This window comes from Myotis daubentonii, chromosome 9, assembly GCF_963259705.1.
Source record: "Myotis daubentonii chromosome 9, mMyoDau2.1, whole genome shotgun sequence".
Classification (NCBI taxonomy): Eukaryota; Metazoa; Chordata; class Mammalia; order Chiroptera; family Vespertilionidae; genus Myotis; species Myotis daubentonii.
Genome location: NC_081848.1, coordinates 38,246,850 through 38,274,139, shown reverse-complemented (window position 1 = coordinate 38,274,139; position 27,290 = coordinate 38,246,850). Strand labels below are relative to the sequence as shown.

General features: G+C 45.1%; 1 protein-coding gene and 1 long non-coding RNA gene across 3 annotated transcripts in view; both read right to left on the bottom strand.

The window, feature by feature from the left end:
* GAB2 (GRB2 associated binding protein 2) overlaps positions 1-24,042 on the bottom strand; it is a 164,243-nt gene extending 140,201 nt beyond the window's left edge. The window contains exon 1 of one of the 2 annotated variants that reach the window (XM_059708332.1): positions 23,696-24,042. In XM_059708332.1, the coding sequence (XP_059564315.1) occupies positions 23,696-23,770 (75 nt within the window). In that variant the 5' untranslated portion in view covers positions 23,771-24,042. The remainder of the gene's footprint in view (positions 1-23,695) is intronic. The other variant, XM_059708333.1, reaches the window with a different exon arrangement.
* Positions 1,091-4,597, bottom strand: LOC132240752 (uncharacterized). Its single transcript, XR_009454399.1, has 2 exons — positions 2,963-4,597; positions 1,091-2,919 (listed from the first exon to the last, which is right to left on the bottom strand). It is a non-coding gene; the product is annotated as an uncharacterized LOC132240752 (long non-coding RNA).
* Positions 24,043-27,290: the final 3,248 nt, after the last annotated feature.

Genomic DNA, 27,290 nt, shown 5'->3' with positions numbered 1-27,290 from the left:
GTTTTTGCCTACTCTGGTTGCTCTTCAATTGTTTTTATATATTTTGTTTAGAATATATATGTATATGTATATGTATGTGTATGTGTATGTGTATGTGTATATGTATATGTATATGTATATGTATGTGTGTGTGTGTGTGTGTATATATATATATGTGTGTGTGTGTGTGTGTGTGTGTGTGTGTGTGTGTATATATATATATATATATATATATATATATATATATTACCCCCTACAGGCGATTTAGTCTGATACCATGATGAGAAATTGGAACTTCTCCCACCTCAACTTTTAAGGATGAACAATTCTAAAATCGTACTAGATAAATCATCTTCAATCCAGAAAAACATAAAAACAGAATGAAGAAAAAGTGTTTGAGGCATTCAAACCATATTTTACTTAATCACCTAATACTTAATTCCTTTATAATGCTTATTTCACTCTTACCTCACGCAGCTAATGTGAAATTCCTCACAATGGCCCAAGTTTTCTATTCCCCAATTACCTCTCTGACTTCATCTACCACCACCGGCCCCCCTCCCTTCCTGGGCCTCTCCAAGTGCTTTTTTTCCCTTTTTTTTCTTTTTCTCAGAGCCTTTGCCCCTGCAGTTCTTCCTGTAAATCCCCATTCCAGGCAACTGCATGATTCCTTCCCTCACCTCTTTCAGGTTTTTGCTCAAATGTCAGTTTCTCAGTTGGAGGCCTTCTCTATCTTTCTTAAAACGGTATCTCACACAGACACACTTCCTACTCCCCTTCTATGCTTTATTTTCTCCACAGCATCTTTTGCTTTCTTATCTCCAATCTTTCCCCCACTGGACTATAAACTCCATGAAGGAAGGGGTTTCGGTTTTCATTCTCTGGTAACATCTTAGGTCCAGAGCAGTAACTCATACTTGGCAGGAGATCAGTAAACAGTGTTTGAATGAACCTTGTTCATTGCTTGAGCTTTGGCCCGCCCTCGACTGTGTCCTTGCCTTCACTGCACCCCTCCTACGACCCTGACAATGACTACACCCTGTCAGGCACCTTGTCTCTCATGTAGTTTCACATTCTGTGTCTAAGATGTGGCTTCCTATACGTAGATGTCTTTTTAACAAATAAGTAAATAAGGTACAGGCTTCTTCAAAGGCAGGGACCTTCTTTTACCCTGATGCATCACCAGTACACCCATCAAGGCTGTAAGCACAGTGCAGCATAACCATCTGCTGAATTAATGTACTATGATCAGAGGGAAGACAGCACTCAACGACCAAGTGACAACCAGGTATGTTTTATGATGGTTCAGTCTTCATTAGTGGCATTTATTATAGATGTTTTGCTAAGATATACTTCATTCCCGGTTTGTACTCTTTTTTTTTTTTTTGTCTAAAGTTTTACATAGGTCTCCTTTTTCTCCAACTGGTTTGTACTCCTACCTGTCACTACTATGGTCATTTATCCTTCTAACCACATGTATATCTTATAAGCAAAAGAAACTGGTAAATGTGGGTATCTGCAGCACTGACAGTGTAAAGCATTGATGGCAACTAATCTGAAGAGTGGAAAAATAAGGTGGAATCAAAAGACTAGACAACAATGAAGATGAAAGTGAGGGGAGTGAGCAGAATTAAAGCACAGATGCCTAAAGATCTTGAATTTGAAGGAGGGGAGAGATATTTTACTTTAGACTTCAAGTAAGGAATTTATATTAAAGATTTCAAGGAAAAATCATTAAAAATAATAGAAATAAGATGTGTAAATAAATTCCAAGTCGTGGGAGGAAGAAAAGGAAAAATGAAGGAGACCAGATGAAACCAACGGAAGGGAGGGGAACAGAAGGCATGACATAAGATGCAGAAATATATCCACATATGCCAGTAATCACATAGGTAACTACAGTGGTTTGGGGAAAACTCTAGGTAAACTGGTCAAGAAAGGTCTCGCTGAGGTAACGACATTTTATTATAACAGCAATCACTTCATCAAAGCTCTACCATAAGCCAAGCCCTAGCCCAAATGCTTTATATATACTTTCAACTGGATCCTCACAACCACTTCATAAAAAACATATTATTACCCTGTTTTACATTTGAAAAAACTGGAATGCAGAGAAGTAACCTGCCCAAGATCACAGAGCCAGTAAGTGAATTTGAATCCAGAGTCCATGCCCTTTACTACCTGCTATGCTCCTTGAAGATACTAGTTAATGCCGGTGGGGGTGAGGGAGGGTGAGGGGAAGAGGGCGGTGCAGGAAGAGGGGAGGAGATATTCCAGGAAGAGGAAAAAGCAAGAGCAAAGGCCCTGAAGTTAGGAACGACTTGGTTCTTTTGAGGAAGAGAAGAGGCCATGGTGGCTGAACAGAAACGAACAATGGGGCAGTGTAGCACGAGATTGGATGTGAGAGGCCAAACAGGCCCTATCAAGTAGTTTCTTTATTTACTATATGTCAGAGACTGAGCTAAATGCCTTATATTGACCTTACATTATATCATTTCTTAATACAACGGTTCTTCTCTGATCATTACTAGTCAATTAGTGGTACCTCCTCTGTGCCCTCACGGCACTTTGCTTATGTCTATATAGCAGCACTGTTCTCAGTGGATCTCAGCTAGCTATTGATTGATTGGTCGATTTCCTTAAGGCTGAGGACTGTATCATTTACATGCTCAGTGAGAGGCATCCTATAGGCACTTGGTGGAAGCCTCCACTTTCTTAGTTTCTTCTGCTGGGGCCACCGTATTCCAAAACAAAGCTTTGGAATCTACAAATGGGAAGGCTCGAAGGATGCTTTTTTTTTTCTAACACAATTAATAACAAGGATACTTATATTTTTATACCTAATCAACTTTCCAAGAACAGCAACCATGCAAGTTTCTGTGTATTGCAGTCCCCTACACAAAGCTAAGTCACCATGCATGGGGACCAACTCACTCCTACCTTTCCACAGTCTTTTGTAACCATGAGTGCAACTCACTCCTACCTTTCCACAGTCTATTGTAACCATGAGTGCCTTTAGACTTAGCCAGGATAAAGCCTATCTTTTCTAACAGTTCAAAGCACTGGAAAATACCGTACCTCCAATTTTAAAAAGTCCCTGTAGATTTGGGAGCAGAACACATTTATATGCGTCTACTAAGAACAAGGAATTCCAGTAAGATCAATGTTTTGAGATCAAAACTAGTGGCTGTGAGCCATGATTCTTCTACTCACAGCGAAAGTTTCATGCCTCTCAGATTCTCTTGATTAATGTTTCTCAAAAAGTACATTTAATATAACTGTAGTCTGACCTTAGCAATAGCCACCAGAAAAGGCAAGAAATCATGGAGAGAATACTATCAATTTCCACGGGAAGTAGAATATGATACAGAATTCACTCAAACACTGAAGCACAAGAAATATCACGGCCAGAAGAAAATAAATCTCTTTTCCTCTCACCAGAAGGGCTCTGAAGCTCCTACTACTCCTTTCTGACATGGTTCCTTCCTGATCCCTTAGTCATCTTCTCTAGATGTGCTAGCACTGGTCAAGATTTTCAGATGCACATTTTCTGAAATATGTATTCCTAAAGTCTGAGGTCCAGCTTCCTCTCTCTTTACTGATAGATAGCACACCAAATTACCAAGCTCTCGTCAAGTTCATGTGACCAGGATATTTCCCACTGGGTCAGAGACCACAGTTAAATGGTCTCTCAGCGAATTGAGAAAGCAAAGTTGCCAACGTGGCCAGGAAAGGATGTGTTGAATAAGCTTACTTGCTACACAACCAAACTCCAAAAATTTTCAGTTGAAATCTGCCATCATACCCTGTCACTGTCAGGTTGTGTAATGTTGGCACAGATATAGCCACAAAGAAGTGGCAGAGGGAATTAAAATGGAATGAGGAACTTCACTTACAGTCTGCCAGCCGCCCCACGTAGAAAGGAGGCTCAGCGAGCTCAGATAACTCGTCTAAGGTCGCCTTTTTATTAGAGTAGAGCCAGGATTCAAATTCAGATCTGTCTGACAAAAACATGTTTATTCTATAAAGAGAGGCCAGCCAGCACTTGGGTTCAAAATCTATTTCTTTTTTTAATAGGGAAGTTTTAGTAAACTTCCTAAAGTCCCTGATCCTCTCGGTTCCTTATCGATGAAGTAGGGAAAATAAAAGTGCGTATTTTTTAGGGCTGTGGTGGAGATTAAATGAGATAATATATAAGAAGTGCTCAGAACAGTTTCCCATATACATGAATAGACAAATCAATTTATCTATCAATAGGCAAATACACACACACACACACTAGAGGCCTGGTGCACGAAATTCATGCAGGGGGAGGGGCATCCCTCAGCCCGGCCTGTACCCTTTTGCAATCCAGGACCCCTCGGGGGATGTCAGACTGCTGGTTTAGGCCTGATCCTGCCTAAACTGGCAGTTGGACATCCCTCTCAAAATCCGGGACTGCTGCCTCCTAACCACTTGCCTGCCTGCCTGTCTGATCACCCCTAACCACTCTGATTACCTGCCTGATCACCCCTAACTGCCTCTGCCTCGGCCCCCGCAGCAGCGCTTTATCCGGAAGGACGTCCACAATGACGTCCGGAAGTTCGGCTGTCCAGTCTAATTACTATAGTACTCTTTTATCATACACACACACACACACACACACACACACACACACACACACATATATTCAATATACAGGAATACCTCAGAGATACTGCAGGTTTGGCTCCAGACGACCACAATAAAACAAATATCGAAATAAAATCACACACACAGAAATTCACACCAGTTTTTTGGTTTCCCTGTGCATATAGAAGTTATGCTTATGCTATACTTAGTCTATCAAGTGTGCAACAGCATTGCCCAAATAAACAATGTTCATACCTCAATTAAAAATACTTTATTGCTAAAAACTATCATCTGAGCCTCTTAGAAAAATGGTGCCAAGAGGCTTGTTTGACATGGCGTTACCAAAAAGCTTGAATTTGTAAAAAACACAATATCTGTGAAGAACTATGAAGTGAAGCACAATAAAATGAGGTATGGCTATATACCACTGATGGCGAACCTTTTGAGCTCGGCGTGTCAGCATTTTGAAAAACCCTAACTTAACTCTGGTGCCGTGTCACATACAGAAATTTTTTGATATCTGCAACCATAGTAAAACAAAGACTTATATTTTCGATATTTATTTTATATATTTAAATAACATTTAACAAAGAAAAATCAACCAAAAAAATGAGTTCGCATGTCACCCCTGACACGTGTGTCATAGGTTCGCCATCACTGCTATATACTATAGATAGATAGATATGTATGCATGTGTGTGTGTATATATACACAATATATTCTCAGAAAAGGATTTTTAAAAATATATTTTTTTGTGATTTCAGAGATGAAGGGAGAGGGAGAGATAGAAACATCAATGATAAGAGAATCATCGATCAGCTGCCTCCTGCACACCCCCTATTGGGGATCAAGCCTGCAACCCAGGCATGTGCCCTGACAGGGAATCAAACCATGACCTCCTGGTTCACAGGTCATCACTCAAACACAGAGCCACGCTGGCTGGGCAAGAATTTTTCTTATCTCTACTCAAATGCTCTCTACCAACCTCTGCCCTCAGAGCTATGGATATCCTTAGAAACAGAGCTACACAGTAAGTAACACAATGATCCTACTCCCACAAGTAGTTCTGCTTACTTTTGTTTTATTGAAAAAAAAAGAAAAAAGTTAACTCTTCCCTTGCCTTAAACCAGCGATTTTCACCTTTTTCATCTCATGGCACACATACACTAATGACCACTATTAGCAGGTTAGCACGACTCCTTTTTATAATACCCTTATCCCTCACAATGCCTCGCAGGGGTTCTTGCACACAGCAAGCATTTTAGGCATTTGTTGCACAATAACTTTGTATAAGGATAAAGTCACACTGTTTTGTTCTCTTCAGGATGATGTAGATCCTTCCGTATCTGCCAGCACACAAGTTAACTGGATAAGGGTCAGGCAGCCTGAGAGGTCCAGTTTACATCAACACCGCAGACACACTAAGTGCAGTGCAAGAGAGTACAGCACAGCTGGGGGCTCAGAACTCACCAACCACAAATCTAGTTACTAGGAAACTCGGATACTGACATTCCTGCAAATGAGGAGGCACTTTGCACCTGTCCCCTGGTTTGTAGAGTTTGAAATAAATGAAAATTGGGCTTGGCAAGGCCATTACTTCAACAGCAAGCTGTAAGTAAGTGATTTCTAATTTGGACAAGTCCAGCTTAAACAGAAGTCTTGACTTGATCCAAGACAATACAATACGTACAAATTAGTTTAGGTCATTTTACTTCAGCCTCCATGTAATGAAGAATAATTGCTACAGTATTTTTGAAATGCTTCCTAACTGGTATCCTCTTGTTGACAGAGCAGCTTCTCTTCACATACTCTGTATAGAAAGTGCCTCCTTATTTGCAGCTAAGCTGAAAGGAGGATGTGCTATAGGAGAAGCCCTCGCTGTGGAAGGGGAAGTAAGAGAGAAGCCTGCTCCTTCCGGCTCTATGGGGAAGAAAAAGGGTAGAAGAGATAAACAAAGAAACGGTCCCCATTCACATGCACACCCTCTTTGTCACCAAGCTGGTTCAAATTAGTGAACAATGGAACTTCAGAAATACTGTGCCTCCACTTCCCCAGGCACAACAGGAGGGTGGTGTGGGAGCTGGTGCTGGGACGCAGTAGCAGGAGGTGGCCAGAAAAGAGGAATTTGGGGCAGCGCTACTCACTCCCTAAAACCTGAGCATGACGAGCTGGGTATCTGGAAGTTGCTAAGAGACTGGTGACTAGCAGAGGTCTGTGGTTGGAGCAAAGATTCTCAGGGCACGGAGACTTTGGGACAAAGGTCTGGCATCACAACCTCCATAGTGGGTTCCACATGCCACTCCCAAAGGGCAGACAGAATGATTTACAACTCAACAGACAACTCTAGGACACATTCCAACTCGACCCTGACGCGGAGGACACCACCCAGGGATCCTCTTCTAACTCACACACAGATTTAGCGAGCATTCTCCTTAAGCAGTCAGCAGTAGATCTTAAGCACCAACTACTTGCCAGACACTGTTCTAGGTAGAGGGGGACTGGAGATAAATGAGGCCGACAGAATCCCAGACCAAACAAGATTTGAGGGTGGAGAAAGGGAAGTGGGAGTCACTCTGAAAGATGAAGTATTTACTCAAAGATCTCTGATTAGGAAGTTGAACTTTGAACAGATTCAAAGGAGACTGTTTATACTGAAAAAATTAAAATATTATTATGGCAGTTTTTAAAAAAATAGCCAACAATTCTTTGATGCTCCATCTACTAAGAGGCTGTGCCCTTTCCTTGAACCTGAGTGGGTCTGTGATTCCTTCGACCACTAGAGTCACGGTATGGCTTCTAAGGCAAGACCATTAAAAAGGTCCATGAAGTGTCCATCTTGGCCACTAAGACATTCACTCCTGGGGCCTCTGAACCACCACACAAGAAGTCTGATTACTTAAGAGGCTACCATGTTGCATGCCAGGCTGCATGCCAAGGCCATGTGCAGGTGCCCGCCCCCCTCCCCCCCTCCGGCAGTGGAACCTTTGAGTCATCCCTGCCCTGATGAGTACGTGAGTGAAGACACTTTCAGATGCTTCCTAGTGGTTGAGGCACCCCTTGCCATTTAAGTCTTCCCAGCTGAGGCACCAGACATTAGGGAACAGAAACAAGTCCCTGCCATGCCCTGTCTGAATTCCTGACCCACAGAACCTGTGAGCAAAACAAAATGGTTGTCCTATGCCGCTTAGTTTGGGGCATGCTTTATCATGTCCAAAAATTTATCCTCAGGCAAAAGTGACTGGAACAGATGGGAAAGGCCAGGAAAGCAGCAGATCCGTTATAGAAGAAGAAAAAAAGAAGCTGCATTTTCTTTGATTGTTTAAGCCTCATGTGGGGGAAACTGTTATCCTGTCACATGGGGACTACATTGTAACACTCTTTGGATAGTTAAGAATGTGTACTCGATCTGCAGTTGCTATCATAGAAAATGCCTCAGTTACTTGGAAGAATCTGGACAAGACACCGCTCTCTCGCCTAGATTTTCAGTCGGGGACTAGCATCCCCATGATGCCATTCAGAGTCCTCCACAAATCCATTTCTGCCTCTTTCCCTTGGTGCATGGTACACAGAAGGTATTCAGTAACTTTCAGAATGATTGACAGGTTCTGAGGGTTCAGGGGAGAGAGATGATATTCCAAGCAAAGCAAAGGGATTGTGGTGAGTAAGGTAATGAAGATGGGGTCCCAGGGAGAACACAGGGGGCCACGTGAACTTCATCCTTCATCCTTTTCCATATGTACACTTTCCTCGACATTTATGTGCCCATATCTTTAGGTCTTTAGTTGTTTTCATTATTTGAAATATTCTTTCCCCATCTGCTTAATGAGCTCCTACTAATTCTTCAAGGCCAACCCCCCTGTCATTTTCTCCAGGGCTTTCTCTGATACTGCCCCACTCCAAGTGGAATTAATCACTCCATCCCACTACTGCAACCCTTTCCACAACCTCTCGTATAGCAGGATACTCTGCATTATATTTAACTAGAGGCCTGGTGCACAAATTCGTACATGGGTGGAGTCCCTCAGGGTGGCCTGCGGGGATCGGGCCCCAGCTCACACCCCCAGGCTCGCAGCCCTGCCTGGCACCCTGCTGTGGCCTGGCGCTGCCCCCTTACCTGTTCCACCATCGGGGGTGATTGGGTCAGGGCTGGGCCTCCTGCCTGGCTCTCTCAGCGCCTGGGAGCTGGGTGGCGGCCCCACCCCCCACCATTGGTTGCCATCTGCGGAGCGACTGGCAGGGCAATCGGGCCCACCACTCACACCCGCCTTGGCCTGGCACCACCCGCTCACCTGCTCCACCATCCCACCACGGTCCCGCTTTCAACGGGGCCCATCGGGGCCAGCAGCATCTCCACTGCTGCCCGCTGCCAGTGCCGCTGATGCCCACCATGTTCCGTGCCGCCCCTTGGTGGTCAGCACATGTCATAGCGAGCGGTCCAGCTCCTGGTCAAACAATTTACATATTAGGCTTTTATTATATAGGAGGATTAGTAAGTTCAGATGTCTATTTTCCCTGATAAACTGTGAGCTACCAAAGAGCAAGGATGATTTTTATTCGTCAACTTATCTCCTGCTTGAGTATCTTTGTGCCAGACACTAGGTCAAAAAAAGAAAACTGCTGGCACTGAGGAGCCCATATAAGTATGGGGAGAGATCTAAGAAGACAGTCACATTGCGATGTCATGAGAGCTGGACAGAGGTTAAGGCAGGATGACGTGGGAAGACAAATCTTCAGAAGGAAATCAGGAAGTGGCACGAAGAAGCTGACATTTGAGGTGGGCCTTGAAACAGAGTTAAAATCAAAAGGCTGGGGGGAATCTCTGGAATCGAGCTGAAAGGTCGCAGAAGAGAACTGCTAAACACGGGGAGCATCTGGTCAGGTCTGGTCCATCTTTTCTCTCCCTACTGCTGGAGATTCCCTGCTCAAGTTATTCCAAGTTCTCTTTTTACGTTGCCCAAAGCCACACAATCTTCCCAATTGCATCATTTATTTACATAAAAAAGCACCTGTCATTTGAACAAGCAACTCCTTTAAAAACACAAGCCAAACTACATGAAAATGTATTCAAATCAGTAGCGGTCATTGAAATTCAAACAAGGAACTACTTTTGTATCTGTTAAATTGTCAGGTATTTTTAAAAAATTATAGTACCTGGCCCTGCTGGTCTGGCTCAGTGGATAGAGCGTCAGCTTGCGGACTGGGGGATCCCAGGTTCGATTCTGGGGGGGGGGGGGGCACATGCCCGGGTTGTGGGCTTGATCCCCAGTGTGGGGCATGCAGGAGGCAGCTGATCAATGGTTCTCTCTCATCATTGATGTTTCTATTTTTCGCTCTCCCTCTCCCTTCCTCTCTGAAATCAATAAAAAATATATATTAAAAAAATTATAGTACCTGGTATCAAAGAAGAATCAGAGAAACCCTAACTAGCCTTTCTGAGAGGCAATTTGGTGCGATGTATCAAAATATCAAAAGCCTTGCAAATAACTGCGCCCTTTGAGAATTAAACATTCTATTTATAGGAATTTGTCCTAAGGATAAAAAGTCTTTGCTATGAAGATCACAGTGTTACTTAAAATAGTGGAAAATAGGAGACCACATAAATGTCCAAAAACGTAAGAGTCAAATAAATTTGGCACTATAATCATTGTAACAGTTGCCATTTATAGAGTGCTTACAATGTGTCTGATGTTATCATATTTAATACCACAGTAGTTTACAAAGTCGTAGTTGTAAAGGACTAGTAGTTGAGTAGGACTTTTCCAATGGCACCACTGGATTGAGAGTAGGTAAGTTCCCCATAAGGTAACGGGAACAGTCAAAAACAGGGGCTGGGCTAATTGAAGAATCTATTAAGAAGATGTACTTGTGCGACCTTCTAACCCAACTGCCACTGGTGGCCCTGCACTGCCCCTCCCTCTTCACAGCCCACAAAAGAAGAGTAGAGATGGGGAGGGGAAAGCGTGTATCCTCGGACCTAGTGGCCAGTGCTGTATTTTAGGATGGTACTCTCCCTACCCCTACAGTGGGCTCCTCTAAGAGATTAGGGGTGCCACAAATAAAGGATTGGGACAAGAATTTTTTAAATATTATAATGCCTTGTGAAAATCTGCTCAGGCAGGTGACTTAAAGATCTGCCCTGTACCACTGTGGACAACGGGAGTGGACACGGAGGGAGGAGGGGCAGCAATGTTGCTACCTGACTGCGTAGCATGGATACGAGTCCCTTGCGTCAAGCAGTTTCATGGAACTGTTGGCCTTAAGCCCTCTTATCAGGTCCCTACCCATGAGGGCTTGTCCACTGAGCAAGTAGACCCCTGCTGTGCAGTACCCAGAGAGGGAGTGGCTGGCCTGAAAGAGATGGAAAGAACGGCATACAGTTTCCTCTCCAGGTCTGGAGACTGCAGTGGGAGAGCCCATCCTCCCAAGAACTCACAAATGTGGGTGAGGTGTGCACACACAGGCAGTGCTGGTCCAACCACCAGTAAATGTCACCCAGGAAGACCCAACAGCCACCGTGGAAGAGGCACTTATCCCTGTCCCTCTCCACCTGGACCGCAGAGCAGGAGCTTAGAAGAGAGCAGGGAAGTCCTCCAGAGGGACTGTATGTCCTCCCACCTCCACACCCTCCGAATAAAGCAAATCTACCTCACGTCCCCAGAGCCACACGTTTGGCCAGCCAACAGGAATAGGAAAAGCGTTCGATGAGCTAGGCCAGTGATGGCGAACCTTTTGAGCTCGGCGTGTCAGCATTTTGAAAAACCCTAACTTAACTCTGGTGCTGTGTCACATATAGAAATTTTTTGATATTTGCAACCATAGTAAAACAAAGATTTACATTTTTGATGTTTATTTTATATATTTAAATGCCATTTAACAAAGAAAAATAAAACAAAAAAATGAGTTCACGTGTCACCTCTGACACGCGTGTCATGGGTTCACCATCGCTGACCTAGGCTGAAATTTTGAAATGGTGGACTTTGAATAACCCAGAGTGACCAGAGGTTTTGGACTCTGCCCAAAGTATCGAGGGACTTACCCTCTAGAAGAGGAAGGAGACTTTGACAAACCACACTGGGACGTTCTGATGGAGAAAGAGAAGAGCACTCGTGCTTGCACCCCTCCGCGTTAAAACTATTCGGGTAACTGGTTACAGTTACCATTCGCTCCATTTCACAGGGTGAAATGAAACTTTCTCAATTCCACAAACTACATGGGAGGCATCGTGTGGATCCCACCCAGTGCTAACCTCAGAGCCCATGCCTTTTACAGTGAAACCAGAATTTCTCAATATAGGATCCAAAGACATATCCCTAGGGATCTCCAGACCGACTTCAAAAAACGTTTTCAACATTGAGTTTTCATCTCCGGGGTGAGAGTGATCTTAAAATACACAAGCCTAGTCTCAATGATCTGACTGATCATCTTACAAGTGAAAAGTGCTCCTTGTTTGTCAGCATTTGCATTTATCTCCTTGATATCAAGTATGAAGCTCTTCCATATCGTTCACTATTTTTTAATGAGAAAGGACAGAGGGACAGCATAAATAAATAATATCGGCATGCCAGTTAACAGCCAAGTGGCTGGCGATACAAACCAAAGTTTTACTGTAGTTCAAACACAAAAAAGAATGGGGCCCAGAACAGACAGGCCCCATAGAAAAAAAGGCGATATTCACATTTTTAAGCAGCAATTTAGTTTCATCAAAATATCCACTGTTGTTAATGTGAATTATATTGGTTCCAAAGTTGTATATTTACTTTGCAAATCTGTTTTAATTTTATAACTGTAGAAGAGCTGTAAGTATACATTTATACCTCGTAGTTTTTGTTTATAAACATTTTGGTTACATAATGATAAAGATAATTTAACTCAACATCAATAACTTGGTAGAAATGTTTGTTTAAAGTGCCCTTACATTACATATGCTTGAGAAGCTCTGTCTTATGTCATTCTGCTTAAGCAGCCACTGAAAGTCATGTCTTCAAAGACTATTTGTGACACAAGGAAATATTTTCAATACATCAACATAAAGCATAGAAAAGGTGGTAGCCTTACTCTGATATTGTAAAATATACAAAGCGCATGTAAACACAGAAAGAAGAGATGAGGAAATACACTAAGATGTTAATAATATTTATATGCCATGGTAAGAGCATAATGGGTACTCTTAATTAATACTGCTATTTGTTTTTTCTAACAACCTGTTTACACTAGCTTTATTATAAGAGTGAAATTTAAGTATTACTAAAAAAATTCAATTTTAATAGCCTATCTCATGAAAGTTCCCAAAATCTGTTGCTAAAAAAGGAAATTAAATAAATCACACTTTCAGTCCAATTCCATCTCAAGCTCCTACTTCTCCAGAGAAATGTAAACAATCCTAAAGTAGTATCTGTTCAAAACTTAACAGCATATAAAATCCTAGTCAACTGAGAATATATTATGCCTCAGGTACCAGGCTATGAGAATGAACAAAGGACATGTACACTCTAGAAGCTGCCAGTCAGTGGTACGAAGGCATAATGACTAACGAGTGTGAAGAAGGGGTTCCATAACTCATTCTGAGCGGGAGGGCGGGGCAGTAAAGGCTGCCACAATAGGAGTCCTAATAGTATATGAGGAAATGGGTGCAGAAAGGTGAAATGGAAGATTACCCAGAAGTGACATATAAACGCAGGTCTTGTGACACAACTCACTGACCGCACTAGCCCAGTCTCTCCCGGACTCCTGCAGCACCGGTCGTCGCCACTGGCACAGCCCGCCATTATAACCCAAGCTGCTTCCCTAACACGTCTGTAAACTCGGAGGGGAACACCATGCACACCGTAGACTTTTACTATTTGGTAATGACAGTCTCTTCAGATAGACTTCTAATGGGCATTAAACTCAACACACGTAACCTCTGTTGGGACCCAATAAAGTATATAAACATCTAGCCTAGACTCATTTTTTTTCCCTCTAGAAAATTATATCAAAAGGTCAAAAGAAGATCAAAGCAACAGACTCATTCCTATAATCCTTATAAGGAAATCTCTGTATGTAAAAGGCTCTTGCTAGCCCGTGGAACTCCACTGGCACGTTTTTCCAAAGCAGGCTACGTATACTGATTGCCTGACAAAGTAAACTGCAGGGAGAGGTAACCACACCTAATTGCTGTGGCTCATCAGCAGGTGTGAAACTCTGAGATGTCCCACCTGTTCAACAGAACAAGCCTGTACTGTACACAACACTGAATAACTGGAAGTAGCATAAACGTCTAGCCAGGGCAAATGTGTACCTAAGGTGTGATACATTCACTGGCATGGCATTTGTAAGACTTATAAATATGTCTAGGCTTTGCTTTAAAATATTCCAGCAAAGGAACAGCGAAAGGGATACGTGAAACGAATGCAGTGAAATCTTGAAAACGATTTGAAACGGTGTGAACTGGTGTGCATTAGGCTATTTTCTCTACTTTTTGTGTGTGATTGAAATTTTTCATAATTAAGAACTGGAAAAATATTATGTAGAAATAAATTTAAAATATTCACAATGATGGTTTGTGGGTGGGGGGGGGAAGCAGAATATAAAGTGATGATTTACGTTAATTATAACCATGTAAAAAAATAAGTGTTACCAATCCAATAGCAATAAGCAACCCCTTAATGTCCATGTGGGTTTCTAGATACGATTTTTACTAAAAGTAAAGAAGTCTTTGAGGAAATAGCTAATTCTAGGTCTGGATCAGGAAAGATAGTCCTGGAACATCTTGTCGCACCAGATAATAAAGAAACTATCAAGTACTGGTAAGGTCATGTCAGAAGAACTCAGAAGACAACTCAGCAGGCGCCCACTGGCCACAGACAGCACAACCCCAGCATCCATAAGGATAACAACTAGAACAGATTCAAACCCATCGTATGTGTATAAATGTGAGCTCATATGGGCACTAAAAATACCCTCTTGGATCACTTTGAAGGAGAATAAGGAACCCACTATTTTGATGAATGGTAGGCAAATAAGAAGAAAGCATAAAGCTGGGGGTGGGGTAAAGAATGACAGTGGCTATGAAAGTGCCTTGCTTATAGCTGGTGCCTGACAAGTGGCACTGCAACAAGTCCTAAGAGAGATGCCTACACCATCATGTAAAGTGCTCGTAACCTAGCAAAGAGAGACAGACACAAGCCCAATGCTACACTAGACATGAAAAAAGTGCCCTTTGGAGGGGCCTGGAGGTTGGGAGACATCAGCTTAAAAGGGTTACCACTTGGGCCATGGTTGAGCGTTGTCCTGTACACCGGTTCAATTCCAGGTCAATGAAAACGTTGTTGTTTTTTTAAAAGGGAGGGGGTTGCCACTTACTGGGAAGTTTCTGCACTTTAAACCATTCTCAAACATGGGCTCTAGAATCTCACACATTGATCTTTACATCCCCTGGACAAAGTTATAGCTCCAGACAAATCCCCATGTGGTTTCATTTCCCTTCCCAGGAATCCAGAGGCCCTGAGATGTTCCTTTCAGGAAAAACTAACTCCCTAGACCTTGATGTCATATCAAGCTTTGGAATTTCACTTACATTCTGACCTTGCAAACTTCGGGTATGCCCCAAATGTGAAAGGGAGGTGAAGACACCCATATTCAGAGTCCCTATGAAAGGTTAGCACATATCAATAAACATCACCCCCTCCCCCAATATTAAATACCTATTCTGGGCTAAATATCTTTTTCACTTGTTATATCCCAGTAAATTCTCAAACTCAGTGAGGTAAGAGGTACTGCTACAATTTTACAGACAAGGAAGTACATGGGCTCAAAGAATCAAGTCACTTGTTTAAGGACCCCAAGGTCCTTGAAGCACTAAGATTTCTGAAGATTAAAATTTGTCCACACATATATTGAATGTAAACTGTAAATGAAAAATAAATTTTTTTTAAAAAAGGCACAAAAAAACAATGTCCACACACCACTGACATTTCACATGAAAGGAGTGGCTATCTCAGAGGCAAAGACTTATGAGTCAGAGTGATGCTCTTCATTATTAAATGTCATCCTACCCTCTAAGGCCTTTTATGGACTCTCCGCCTCAGCTCTCCATTTACTTTTCCAACCTCTCTTTGATTTATTCTCCACTCTGGATGGATTTTCACTGCCCCCAAATCCCACACGTACTACCCCTTTCCCACTTGAATTGCCTTGTTCCTTTCTAGGCTCTAATCTTTCGGGTCCAACTCTCAACCCCAACTCCTCCTCCACTGTCCCCATGCTCAGAGCCCTCGCCTTCATGAAGCTTGCTGCCTGGACCGTATCGCTCCATATAAGGGCATTGCTACTTCACATGTACACTTCTGTCTCCCTAGCTTGCAAATTCCTCGAAGGCAGGGTTGAGTATTGATGCATTCCCTTTGGAAGGAAAAGGGTGCAAAAGAAATGCTTGTCAACATTAATGTGGAGGCAGGCAATAGCCTGCTCAGGAGCCTGTATTTCTCCGCATATCTCATAAACTTGAGGCTACCACATTCCATTATTCCCTTCTAGCTAGCGATAGAAAAGCCAAGCCAAAGTCTTTTCATTAAGCAAAGCAGCAGGCATGTGTTCCTGCTTTGTACGATTTCACTGCCTTTGCTCCTCGGATATCCCTGAGAGAACATTCCATTATCATTAAGGCTGTGAACATTCCATCCTCTTTTCCCTTGGATTAGAAGTATTAGCAAAGCCAAGTACTAACCCTTAGCAAATAAGGAGTTTGGCATTTAAAAGACTGTGCTGAAATACATATAACACAAAATTTACCATGTTAACCACTTTTTAAGTATACAGTTCAGTAGTCTTAAGTACAGTATTCACATTTTTGTGCTACCCTCACTAACATCTGTCTCAAGAACTCTTTTCACTTTGTATCCATTAAATAATAACTCCCCATTCTCCCCTCCCTCCTGTCTCCCCACCATCAAGCCCTGGAGACCACCATTCTACTCTCTGCCTATGAATTTGACTCCGCTAGGTACCTCATATGAGTGGAATCCTTTTGTTGGCTTATTTACCTAGCTAAATGTAATTAAGATTCACCCATGTTGTAGCGTGTCCATGCATCAAAATCTCCTTTCTTTTAAAGGTTGAATAATGTTCCATTGCATGTATATACCATATTTTGTTTACTGATTCGTCTATTGAGAAATTCTGATCCAACGCTTGTGACAAAGAAGCTCAGGAGACCGGCCCTGGGTCAGAGCAGTTTCCTAGATGTTGTGAACACATTCAAAGAACCAATCCGTGATGAGGACCACAGAACAGAAAGCTGCCAAAAGGAATTTCCACCTGGTTATCTGACCCAGGAACCGGAACCAGAAAGAACATTTATTTAAATACTCAAATAGTTTGTTAGAATAAATCCTTGGCGGCCTAGGATGGTCTAGAAACAAATCTTGAATTCACTCTAGTTTCTAAAGACCTCCTTCTCCTCTGTTCTTTCTCTGCCTCAGCTTTATTGAGAGTTAATGAAATATAACATTGTGTAAGTTTAAGGTGTACATGTTGATTTGACACCTTTATATATTGCAATATGATTACCAACATACAGCTCCCTCACATCACAGAAATACCATTTCTTTTTATGTGGTGAGAACATTTAAGAGCGACTCGTTTAGCAGTTTTCAAGCATACAATATAGCACTGTTAACTATTTCACAATGCTGTGTACTGGATCTCTGAAGTTATTCATCTTCTAACTGGAAGTTTGTACCCTTTGACCAATAATTGCTTAATTCCCCACTCCTAGCCTCTGGTAACCACCACTCTACTCTCTCCTTCCATAAGTTTGGCTTTTTTAGATTCCATATACAAGTGATATCATACAATATTTCTTTATCTGACTTCTTTCACTTCTCATAATGCCCTCAAGGTCCTTCCATGTGTTGCAAATGCCAGGATCTCCTTCTTTCTCGTGGCTGAATAATATTCCATTGTGTGTTATATATATTAATATATATATTTTAATACACACACATCTTCTTTCCCCATTCATCCAGTGTATCTCAATGGACAATATAATCCATTGTATGCCAATATAGCCCACCAATATAATCTTGGATATTGTGAATAATGTTACAATGAACACTGGGGTACACATATCTCTTGGATATCCTGTTTTCATCTCCTTTGCATATATACCCAGAAGGGGAACTGCTGGATCATACAATTCTATTTTTAATTTTTTTGAGGAACCGCTATACTGTTAAGTGAATTAAAAGACAAACTACAGACTGAAATAAAATATCTACAAACTACATATTTGACAAGGACTGATACCTTGTGCATATAAAGAACTCTCAAAACCCAACAGCAAAGAAACATAAACAATCCGTATAAAATGGACAAAAGACTTAGAGATGTTTGAAAGAGAATGTACAAACATCATATGAAGTGATGTTCAATGTCATTATCCATAAGGAAAACCAATGGGTGAACAGTTAAACAAATGAATTGTGGTACATCCATACCCTGGAAAACCACTAAGCAATAAAAAACAAATACAACTTGGATGAGTCTCCAGATTATGCTCAAGGAAAAGGAGCCAAACCCTAAAGGTCACATACTGTATGAATCCACTTAGGTAACACTCTTGAAGTGACAAAATGACAAAGGTGGAAAACAGATTAGTGGTTGTCATGGGTAAGGACTCGGAGGGAGTGGGATGGTGACTACAAATGGCAGCAGGAGGGATCATGTAGATATCGAAATGTCTTGTGTCTTGACTGTATCATTGTCAATATCCTATTGTGAAATTATACTATAGTTTTTCAAGATGTTACCACTAGGAGAAACTGGAAAAGATGACACAGGATCTCTCTTTACTATTTCTTAAAACTAGATATGCATCTGCAATGACCTCAAAATAATAAGTTTAATTTTTAAAAAAGCTCAGGCTTTGGGACAAAGCTAGATGAAGTCGGGAAAGTCATTTCCCTTCTCTCAGGGCTAAAGGATTAAATGAAGAGATCAATGGTCTAAGCATGGTGCCTGGCACAGGGTAAGTACTAAGCAGACGGCTATTAAAATGATAACCTTAAGAGGCAGTGGGGGTGGAGAAGGGTATAGAAGAAGATCTTTGGATAATAGTACTAATGGATTTTGGTGAAAGATTAGATGTAGAACAGTGGGTGACCGGGAGTCAAAGATGATTCCCAAGTTTCCCACTTGACAGTGGCACCATTTACTGAGCAGCCATGGGGTAAAGAAGAGAGGAATAAAGATGAGTTTAGTTTGGGTGTGGTGAGTTTGTGTTGACTGAGAGACATGCAGGTAGAGATGTCCAGTTAACAAATGCATATACAAGTCTGGAGTTCGGAACACAGCTCTAAGCTGGAACTTCAACTTGATAATGACCAGCATGCACATGATAACCGAAGCCAGCAGAATGGATGACTGAGGAGGAGAAAAGAGCCTAGACCAGAGCCACTGTGACTATAAAGTAGCTTCACCCTTTAAGTGCTGGGTAAAGAGGGTCAATCTAGCAAAGGAGACTGAGCGTGGCCAGAAAAGGAGAAAAACCTGGCATATATGTTATCGCTGAAGATCAGAGGAAGGTGTTTCAAGAAAGAGTGAGTGGTCCACTGTGACCAAACAGTGAAGAGATAAACTAAAACAAGGAGTGAAAAATAAACCTGTAATTTATAACCTGCTGAGAATCACTTTGGTGAAATGACAAAGTAGATTTCAGACTGGAGCTGAGAAGAAGGTGGAAGAAAGGGAGACATAATATAAACAACCATTAACAAGTTTAGCTCTAAAGAAAATAAAAAAAGAAGCACAGTGAGAAGGAAGGGGTGTGATACTAAGGAAGAATTTTATTAAAAGCAAGTATGTGTTGCCTGGTCGGTGTGGCTCAGTGGTTGAGAGTCAACTCATGAACCAAGAGGTCACTGGTTTGATTCCCAGTCAGGGCACATGCCTGGGTTGTGGGTTTGACTCCTAGCAGGGGGCCTGTAGGAGGCAGCTGGATGGATGTTTCTCTCGTATCAATGTTTCTATCTCTTTATCACTCTCCCTTATTCTCTCTCTCTAAAAAAATAAATAAATAAAAAGAAGAAAGAAAAACAAAGCAAGTGTGTCTAAATACTAATGAAAAGGAATAGGTAGAGGGGAAGAAGTTGAAGATTCATGACACAAAGGGTATGAATTACCTGAATAGGTAGGAGAGGATCTGACCCAGAGCACATGTAGAAGGACAGCTCAGTCAGAAGAGGCACCTCGTCTACTCTAAGAAGAGGGGGTAAGGCAAGGAACCTTGAGGATACACATGCATTTGGAAATTTGGTCACAGTATGTGCAGACAGCTGCTCCCTGGTAGCTTCAATTTCCTTTGTGAAAGAGAAGGCAAGGTCATCTGATAAGACTGAAAGGCTGGTTTAATTTTTATTCCCAGCATGAAATCCAGTGCCTTGGACACAGATACTTAATAAATACATGTATTTAATAAAGAAAAGAAAAGCAAACAATTAATTTCCTTAATTCAGTTGCTCATTAGAGTCAATACTGAACTTTCTCCAAACTAGCCACTAGGGGGCATGACTGCTGCCAATCTGAAGCTACATCTTTTAACACCATGAAATAGAAAATTACAGAGTAGTGTATGTCATAATATGTATTTTTTTTTTTAGAGTGTAAAAATGTTGTATTTATAGTGAGCCAGCTGGACTCAGTTTAGATGATCCCAATTGTGTTGGCAACATCCACAGCATCATAGTCAGGAGCCAGCGAAGCATCAGGCCTGAGGAAGGTGTTGACCTTGGCCACATCAATGTCAGAGGACTTCCTCACAGCCTGTTTGACCTGATGCTTGCTGGCCTTGGCATCCACAGTCAACACAAGTGTATTGCTGTCTTCTGTCTTCTTCATGGCTGACTCAGTAGCTGGGGGGAACCTGATGATGGTGGTTGAGCTTGTTTCTCCCTGGGGCGATCTTCTAAGAATGTCTGGGCTGCCTTCAGAGCCCCCGTGTACCGGGCATAGGAAGGTGGGTGATGTGTGGATCTTCTGTGTGTGTGGGGGGGGCGGGGGGGGGCTGTGGATGCTTTTCAGCACTGCTTTCTTTGTCTTCAAAGCCTTTGCTTTGGGTTGGCTTTGGGAAGGGCGCGCGTGTGTGTACACACACACACACACACACACACACACACACACACACTGCCGCAGAATGGAAGGGCTAGTCTTTCTACCAGCCTTCCACTGCAATCAAATCATGATGCCCAGAGGTAATACTCACCATTTTGCAGAGGTCACTTTTTGTAATTCCTCCAGGGCACATAGAAAATACTGAATAGACCTTTTACATTTTCTTATGATTAATCAGTTACAAAAGGTGGATGAAAAGAAATCCCTAAAGCTAATCCTTGGTAACAAGGATTTGTTGGATTAATTTTAAATAGCTGTGATCTATTTTATAAGCTGCTTTTTTCCCATTATTTCAGATGCTTGATAGATTCATACAATGAAGTGTTATCAACCTATCATACCACATGGCTATTATATATACACTAGAATAATATTTTGGTGTATATGGTTAGCAATGGGGCTGGGACATACTTCTTTCCCAGTTTGGTTCTAACAAATGCGGGCCTCTAATATACAGAGGGAACTGGCAAAATTCAAATTTAAAACAGGGTGCAACATTTTCAACACCCCAAAAGAAAAGATGTAAAAGCAGACAGTTTGTTCCTCAAGAATTCAGGGTTATGCAGATCAGTTCAGTTTTAACTAAGGGATCTGAACTTTCCACAGTCTGGGAGACTTCCAGTCATACCAATGGAACACATCACACTACAGCCTAACGAAAGCTGTTCGTGTCATTAGCTGCGTACAGGCTGCAGCTGTGGGGAAGATGGGAGGGAGGCTGAAGTCATTGTACGAATGCAGGTAGTCAAGTATGTAGAGGCATTCCTCCGAGATCATGTAGGTTTGGTTGCAGACCACCACAATAAAGCAAGTATCTCAGTAATGTGAGTTTCACAATAGTCAGATATAATCTTTTTTGCTGGTGGAGGATCTTGCCATTTGTAAAAGACGCAATACCTGTGTGGTGCAACAAAGTGAAGTGCAAGAAAGCGAGGTATGCCTGTACTTCAAATGAGTGGAAAAGGTGCTTAACCCCAAAGACCCCAAACTTGGTTTTTTGAATGAAAGTTCTTTTTGGGGGGAACAAACATACTCAATAAGTGGGTCATAAGGAGAGTCTGGGCGATGGAATTGAAGTAGTCACAGTCAAATATAGATACAGTATCAAATTGTTTGCAAACTGTTTCAAAAACAAAGTTTCAAGGTTCTGGAGGTTAGTGGTCTAATCTGACAACTAAAAGTCACATTTTTACTGGATACTCTATTCCATAGCTGGTATGGCATTCCACTTCCATTGCTAGTTTTCAGAAGCTCTTTGGGGGCCAAATATTTTTGTGTTTTTTTTAATATTTATGAAAACATTAATAGCCAATTGCTCTTCCCCAACCTAATATAAAAACCGTGTCTAATGAACTGATACCACTTTGAAGAACAGAAAAGTTTCTTTCTTAGTAATTATAGTTCTTTGGCTACATGGACATGTCTGAAAATGAGCTTTTAACCTGAGATGAACACTTCCTTGCCACATCCCTAATGTATTTTAAATCTATGTCCTCTTTCAAAAGTCCTGTGCTAAACCTTTGGATTTTTTTCCCCCCAGCAAATGATCTACATAAAGAGCCTGATTTCATTTACATACACACACACTTGCACTCACCAGCAACAATACTTCCTTAAAACACACACACACACACACACACACACACACACACACACAATGTCACTTCCTCAATCCAGAGGCCAGAAGTCCTCTGGTTCTGATCTGGGGAGCCAAGACAGGAAACTCTGGTGAGCTTCTACCTCCTGCTGCCGCCGCCCCCTCCCCCCTCCATCTCCCCCCCAATCCGCCCCCCCCCCCCTCCCCAGCACTGGTGCAGCTGACAGGGGGCAGGGTCTATTCAGAGCTCCCTTGATGCACTGCAGCTGGAAGGCAGCAGCTCACTTCCACGCTGCGGGAATGATCCCAGAGTCCCGCACTGGGAGTCCATGTAACAAGGGCATTTCACAGGAAGCGAACAGGAACGGATGAAGACCTTGACACCTTTTAGCAACCTTACTTCTAGTTCCAAACTCCTGTGCAGAGCCCAGGGCTGACTTCTGCCAAATCTCAGTAACTGGCACCAGCCTGTACTTTGACCCCCACCAGGCAAGTCATCTTCTAGTTTGGGGGGTGGGTGAGAGCCAGACCTCCTCACCACTCAACCCCAGACTGGACCACTCTCCCCGCCAGGCGGCCAGTTTCTCATCTGGAAGGGAGAAGTCCCAGCGATGTCAGTAAACACTGTTTGTCGGTCAGCACCGCCCGGCAACTGAGCAGCACGATCTCTCCCGACCCCGGGGCTGCACAACAGAAAACCCGGGTCATTAGGGCAAACCCAACTGCAGTGTCCCCGTCGAGGGCTGGGGTGGGGGGTGCATGTGCGAGACAGATACACAGAATAAAGGGACGGAGGGGGACAGACAAATGAGCCACTGACCACACGGGCTGCACATGTCGCTGCCGCTGCCCGTGACGGGGAGGCTTTGGGCTGGAAGGAGCAGGCGGCCGCCGGAGGGGCGGGCGGGGAAAGGGAAGGGGAAGGGGTGTGCGGAGCCTGGGCCCCCCTCCCCGCCCGCTCCCCCCCATCCTGCAGGCGGAAGCCGCTCAGGGTTCCTCGCGCCCCCGGCCCCGGGAGCCAACTCCGTCGCTGTCCGAACACCATGGATACAAACTTCAATCCTGTGTGCAGTTCTCGGGGAGGCTGGCTGCCGAGGCCGCCGCGCGCCCGGCCGAGAACGCACCGCAGCCTCCACCTGCCGGCCCGCCCCGCCCCTCGGCGGCGCACCTGTGACAGGTGTGCAGGCGCCCCCCACACACCCGCGTCTCGGGGCGCACCCGCCCCGCCCCTCGGCCCCAGGAGACCGGGAGCCCGCCCTCCCCGTCCTCGCGGTCCCTCCCGGACCCCCAGCCCCTCGGCAGGCCGCGCCGCGCCCCCTGCCCGCGCCCTCCGGGCCGCGCCCGTTCCCCGCCCGCACTCACATAGCGCCTCAACTTCTTCTCGGGGGGCGATTTCCTCAGCCAGCCGGTGCACACCACGTCGCCGCCGCCGCTCATGCTGCCGGCGCCTGGAGCCCGCCGCGGGGTCGGTGGACAAGGGCGCGGGCGCGAGTCACTGGGGCGGGCGGCGGGCGGTGCGCAGCTCGCGGGGCGGGGAGGGGCCGAGGCGGCCGCGGCTGCGGGGCGAGGACGAGGCGGCAGACCGGCGGCCGCGCGCGCGCACTCGCTCCCGGCGCGCACTCGCGCTCGGCCCCGGAGGGGGCGCCACAGCAGGAAGGCGGCGCGCGCTCGCCACGCCCACAGCCCGCCGCGCCCCCGGCCGCCGCCCTCGGAGACACAAACACCGCCGGGCGCCTGGGACTCCGAGGCCGAGGTGCGCGGGGACGCCGTAGCCTGCCGCCGGCCGCGCCCCCGCCCCGTTTTGCTTTATTCCCGAAGCCTCCAGCCGCACGCGGGGGTGGCGGCCGCGCCCCGGGGGAGCGGGGGCGGGGTTAGGGGAAGGGGCTGCGCCCCTGGTCGCCAATCGGTTTTGCACCGGGGGGTCGTCAGGAAGGGACCCGAGGGCGGCTGGGCTCTCCCATCCCCGAGTTTCGGGGCTCAGTGGGTCAGGTTCTGCTGAAATGAGTGACCCGCTTCCCAGCAAGAGTTGGTTTCACTCGCACCCTTGGCGGGAGAGGAAAGAAGAAAACAGACCACTAGGCGCTGGCGCCTTTGTAGTCCGCGTTTGCACGATTGTCTTGACGGGTCTACGAACCGGGCGGGCAACGTTAGTCCCATTTCACGACCAGAACAGATTCAAGTCCAAAGACAGTGCAGCGCAGGGCCAGGTTTCTAATTGTGGGGGGTGGGAGGGGGTGGGGGGTGGGGGTGGGTCTGCCCGTCTCTTTTTAAAGGGGGGGGGCGCTTTAATGTGTGCAGATCACCTTGGGGCCCTCTCATCTCACTACCAGGAAATAAAGTCCCGCTGGCTCCTCCACTGCCTCTGGGAAATACAATTCAGTAAAAGAAAACTCGTATGATGTGCAGAATCCAGGAAGCAAAAGTGAGTCAATGTGTGTCATAGTAAACTGGGAGGCAAGGTGTGGTAGGACCAGACACTGGGGTCCCAGCGCACCCCCACACTGGAGACCTCTCTGGCTCACATGCAAAGTGCGGCATAGCAGCCCCTCTGACTGCCCTGGTGGGTTTACCCGAGATGAACTGGGGGGAAGCACACACTGGACCAGACAACCCCAACTTCAGGCGGAGGGTGGAGGGAAAATCCTTTCCTAGGAGCACTTCTGCACTCAGGAAGCACCTTTGGAAACAACAGTAAAAGGTAGGTCCTCCCTCCACTTTGAGAAGGGGAGAGTGACCCGCTGCATCAGTAAGGAACTGCACTGCCGGCAGGTGAGCGGGAGGGACAGCGCCTCGCACTCCCCATACACCTTTGGACTGAGGCGATTTTGTTCATTCCCCTGTCTTTTTGCAGCAAAGCTAGTTGCTTCAAGCAGTGGGACACCCTTCTGGTTGTACAGATCTTGGTTGGGTTGGGACAAGTTCACGTTCAATCAGCTTGTACAAGCGAATCATTTACTATATATGCAGCCTTTCTACACACTCCAGGAGGTTTAGGTCAGCTCCCCGGGACCCGGCATTTCACTGACTTTCTTCACTCTTCAGTGTGCTGCTGGGGCTGAACGGAAGCCAGAGCTATGAGTTCCCCTAGCCTTCCAGTTTCAGCATCTGTAAGCCACATGCAAGGGCCACCACCAAAATTATGGCCGTTTTAACCTCTGGCTATAAGTACTTTAAAAATTGGTGCGACAAATATCAAAATACTCAAGTCTGCCAAATCCATCAGGAGGCGGCGACTCTCAAACTAAAGCAACTTCTGACTTCATTCACATCTGAGTCATGGTGCCTGGTCCAAGGGCTGCAGACTGAGAAATCCGCATGGTGTGTCTGCAGCCACCCTAACTTTCTTTGGAGGAGGCTGCCAGCACCCAGCTCAGGCTGCATGGAGGAGGCAGGGCTGCTGCTGTGGCCCCTGGCTGCACGCTGGGGTGGCTCCAGTCTTATGAGCCTGAGGTGCGTGCCAGGTCGGAAAACAGCTCTGGACAGAACGTTCCTGTCTGGGCCTTTACTAAATCCTCTCCACTCCCTGCTGTTTTTTTGTTTTTTGTTTTTTTTCCCAATGATCCCTGCCTTTGGCCAAGGGAAAATGGAAAACAAATTGAGTGATTTATGAAGCTAAGCGCCATCTATCGGAATCGGTTGGAATAACTCTCCCACCCCCCCACCTGCGAGGACATGCACCACTAGTCTATAATTTAGGCAATTTTGATTAAAGACCACGGTTATTTCCTGGAGGAATTAATGACCGGCTGCAAGGAGGGCTTTGGGTCATTAATCCTATACTCATTAAATTCTCAGGAAATGGCCATCTTATGGGGAGGGTTTCTCTGGAGGGAGCATTGCAGACATTAGAAAATGAACACCTGGGAGGGAAGCATGGGCACCGCGTTGTGCGTCCTCCTCCCCCCTACCAAGCCTGGGTTGTAAAGGGTGCACTGTGGCTTTGAGTCTCATCAGCGCCAGCCTGCATCCGTGCCTGTCTGGGGGTTGAGGGTTTGTGGCCAGCGGCAGGTGCATGGCTGGTGGAACACTCCCAGGAACGGGTTGGAAGGGCTGGAAGGAGAGCTGTGCCCAACTGCACACCAGGCTGGTGTGATTAATACCACCCACGCCAGGCTTGACGTCAGGGGCTGGGCCGGGGGTGGGGGTGGATGTTTGTGTCCTTCTGCCTTTTCTCCCCTTCAGTCTAGTTGACAGGTTAGATTCAGCGCTGAGTGCTGCTTGCCAAGGTCAGCGTGGCCAGCTGAGCCGCCTCGGCGTGGTGGCTTTCACCGTGTCTCCCAGGCATATTGAGGTCTGGGCTCCTTTAAACCCCATTCTGCTTTGAGCCCACTTGGTTCCCTCCACCAAATTACCCCGACCTGCTCAGATCAGCGCTTGGCCTGTGGATGGGACGGAGATCTGGAAGTGGGCTTGGGGAGTGGTTGAAGACCTCACTGGATTCCCTCCCTGTCTGTGGCCACGAACAGTTTATACTTGACATTACACCCAGTGGGAAACATTTTGGAAATAAACTTTCTGAACGAGAAAAGGCTGAGCAAGTCCAGCTTCCCAATTTTCCTTTGCAAAGAACCAGAACCTGTGCTGATTGCTCTGGGGCTAGTTAGGCTCCGGGAACATTTCCCCTGGCACCGGTGAGGTGATAACATCAGTGCACAGATCGTGCTGCAGACTTGGTTGTCACTGTCTTCCAAGAACAGGCTGCCAAGGTCCCTGGGAAGGTGCCTCCAGCGCTCCAAACCGTGCTCTGCACGATGACCACTTCCTCCAGAGAGAAGTCCTGCCTCCACTTGGATCGTGAACCCACCCCCCAAAACTCGCCACCCCCGCTCCCCAGCATAGTTGTTCATTCTTTTCGTAGACTCACATCACACCCTTACAAACTGGGCCGTCACAATGTACTGCGAATATTTGTTTCCCTAGCCTAGAGCCTCCCAGTGTGCTGCCACACACACAGATG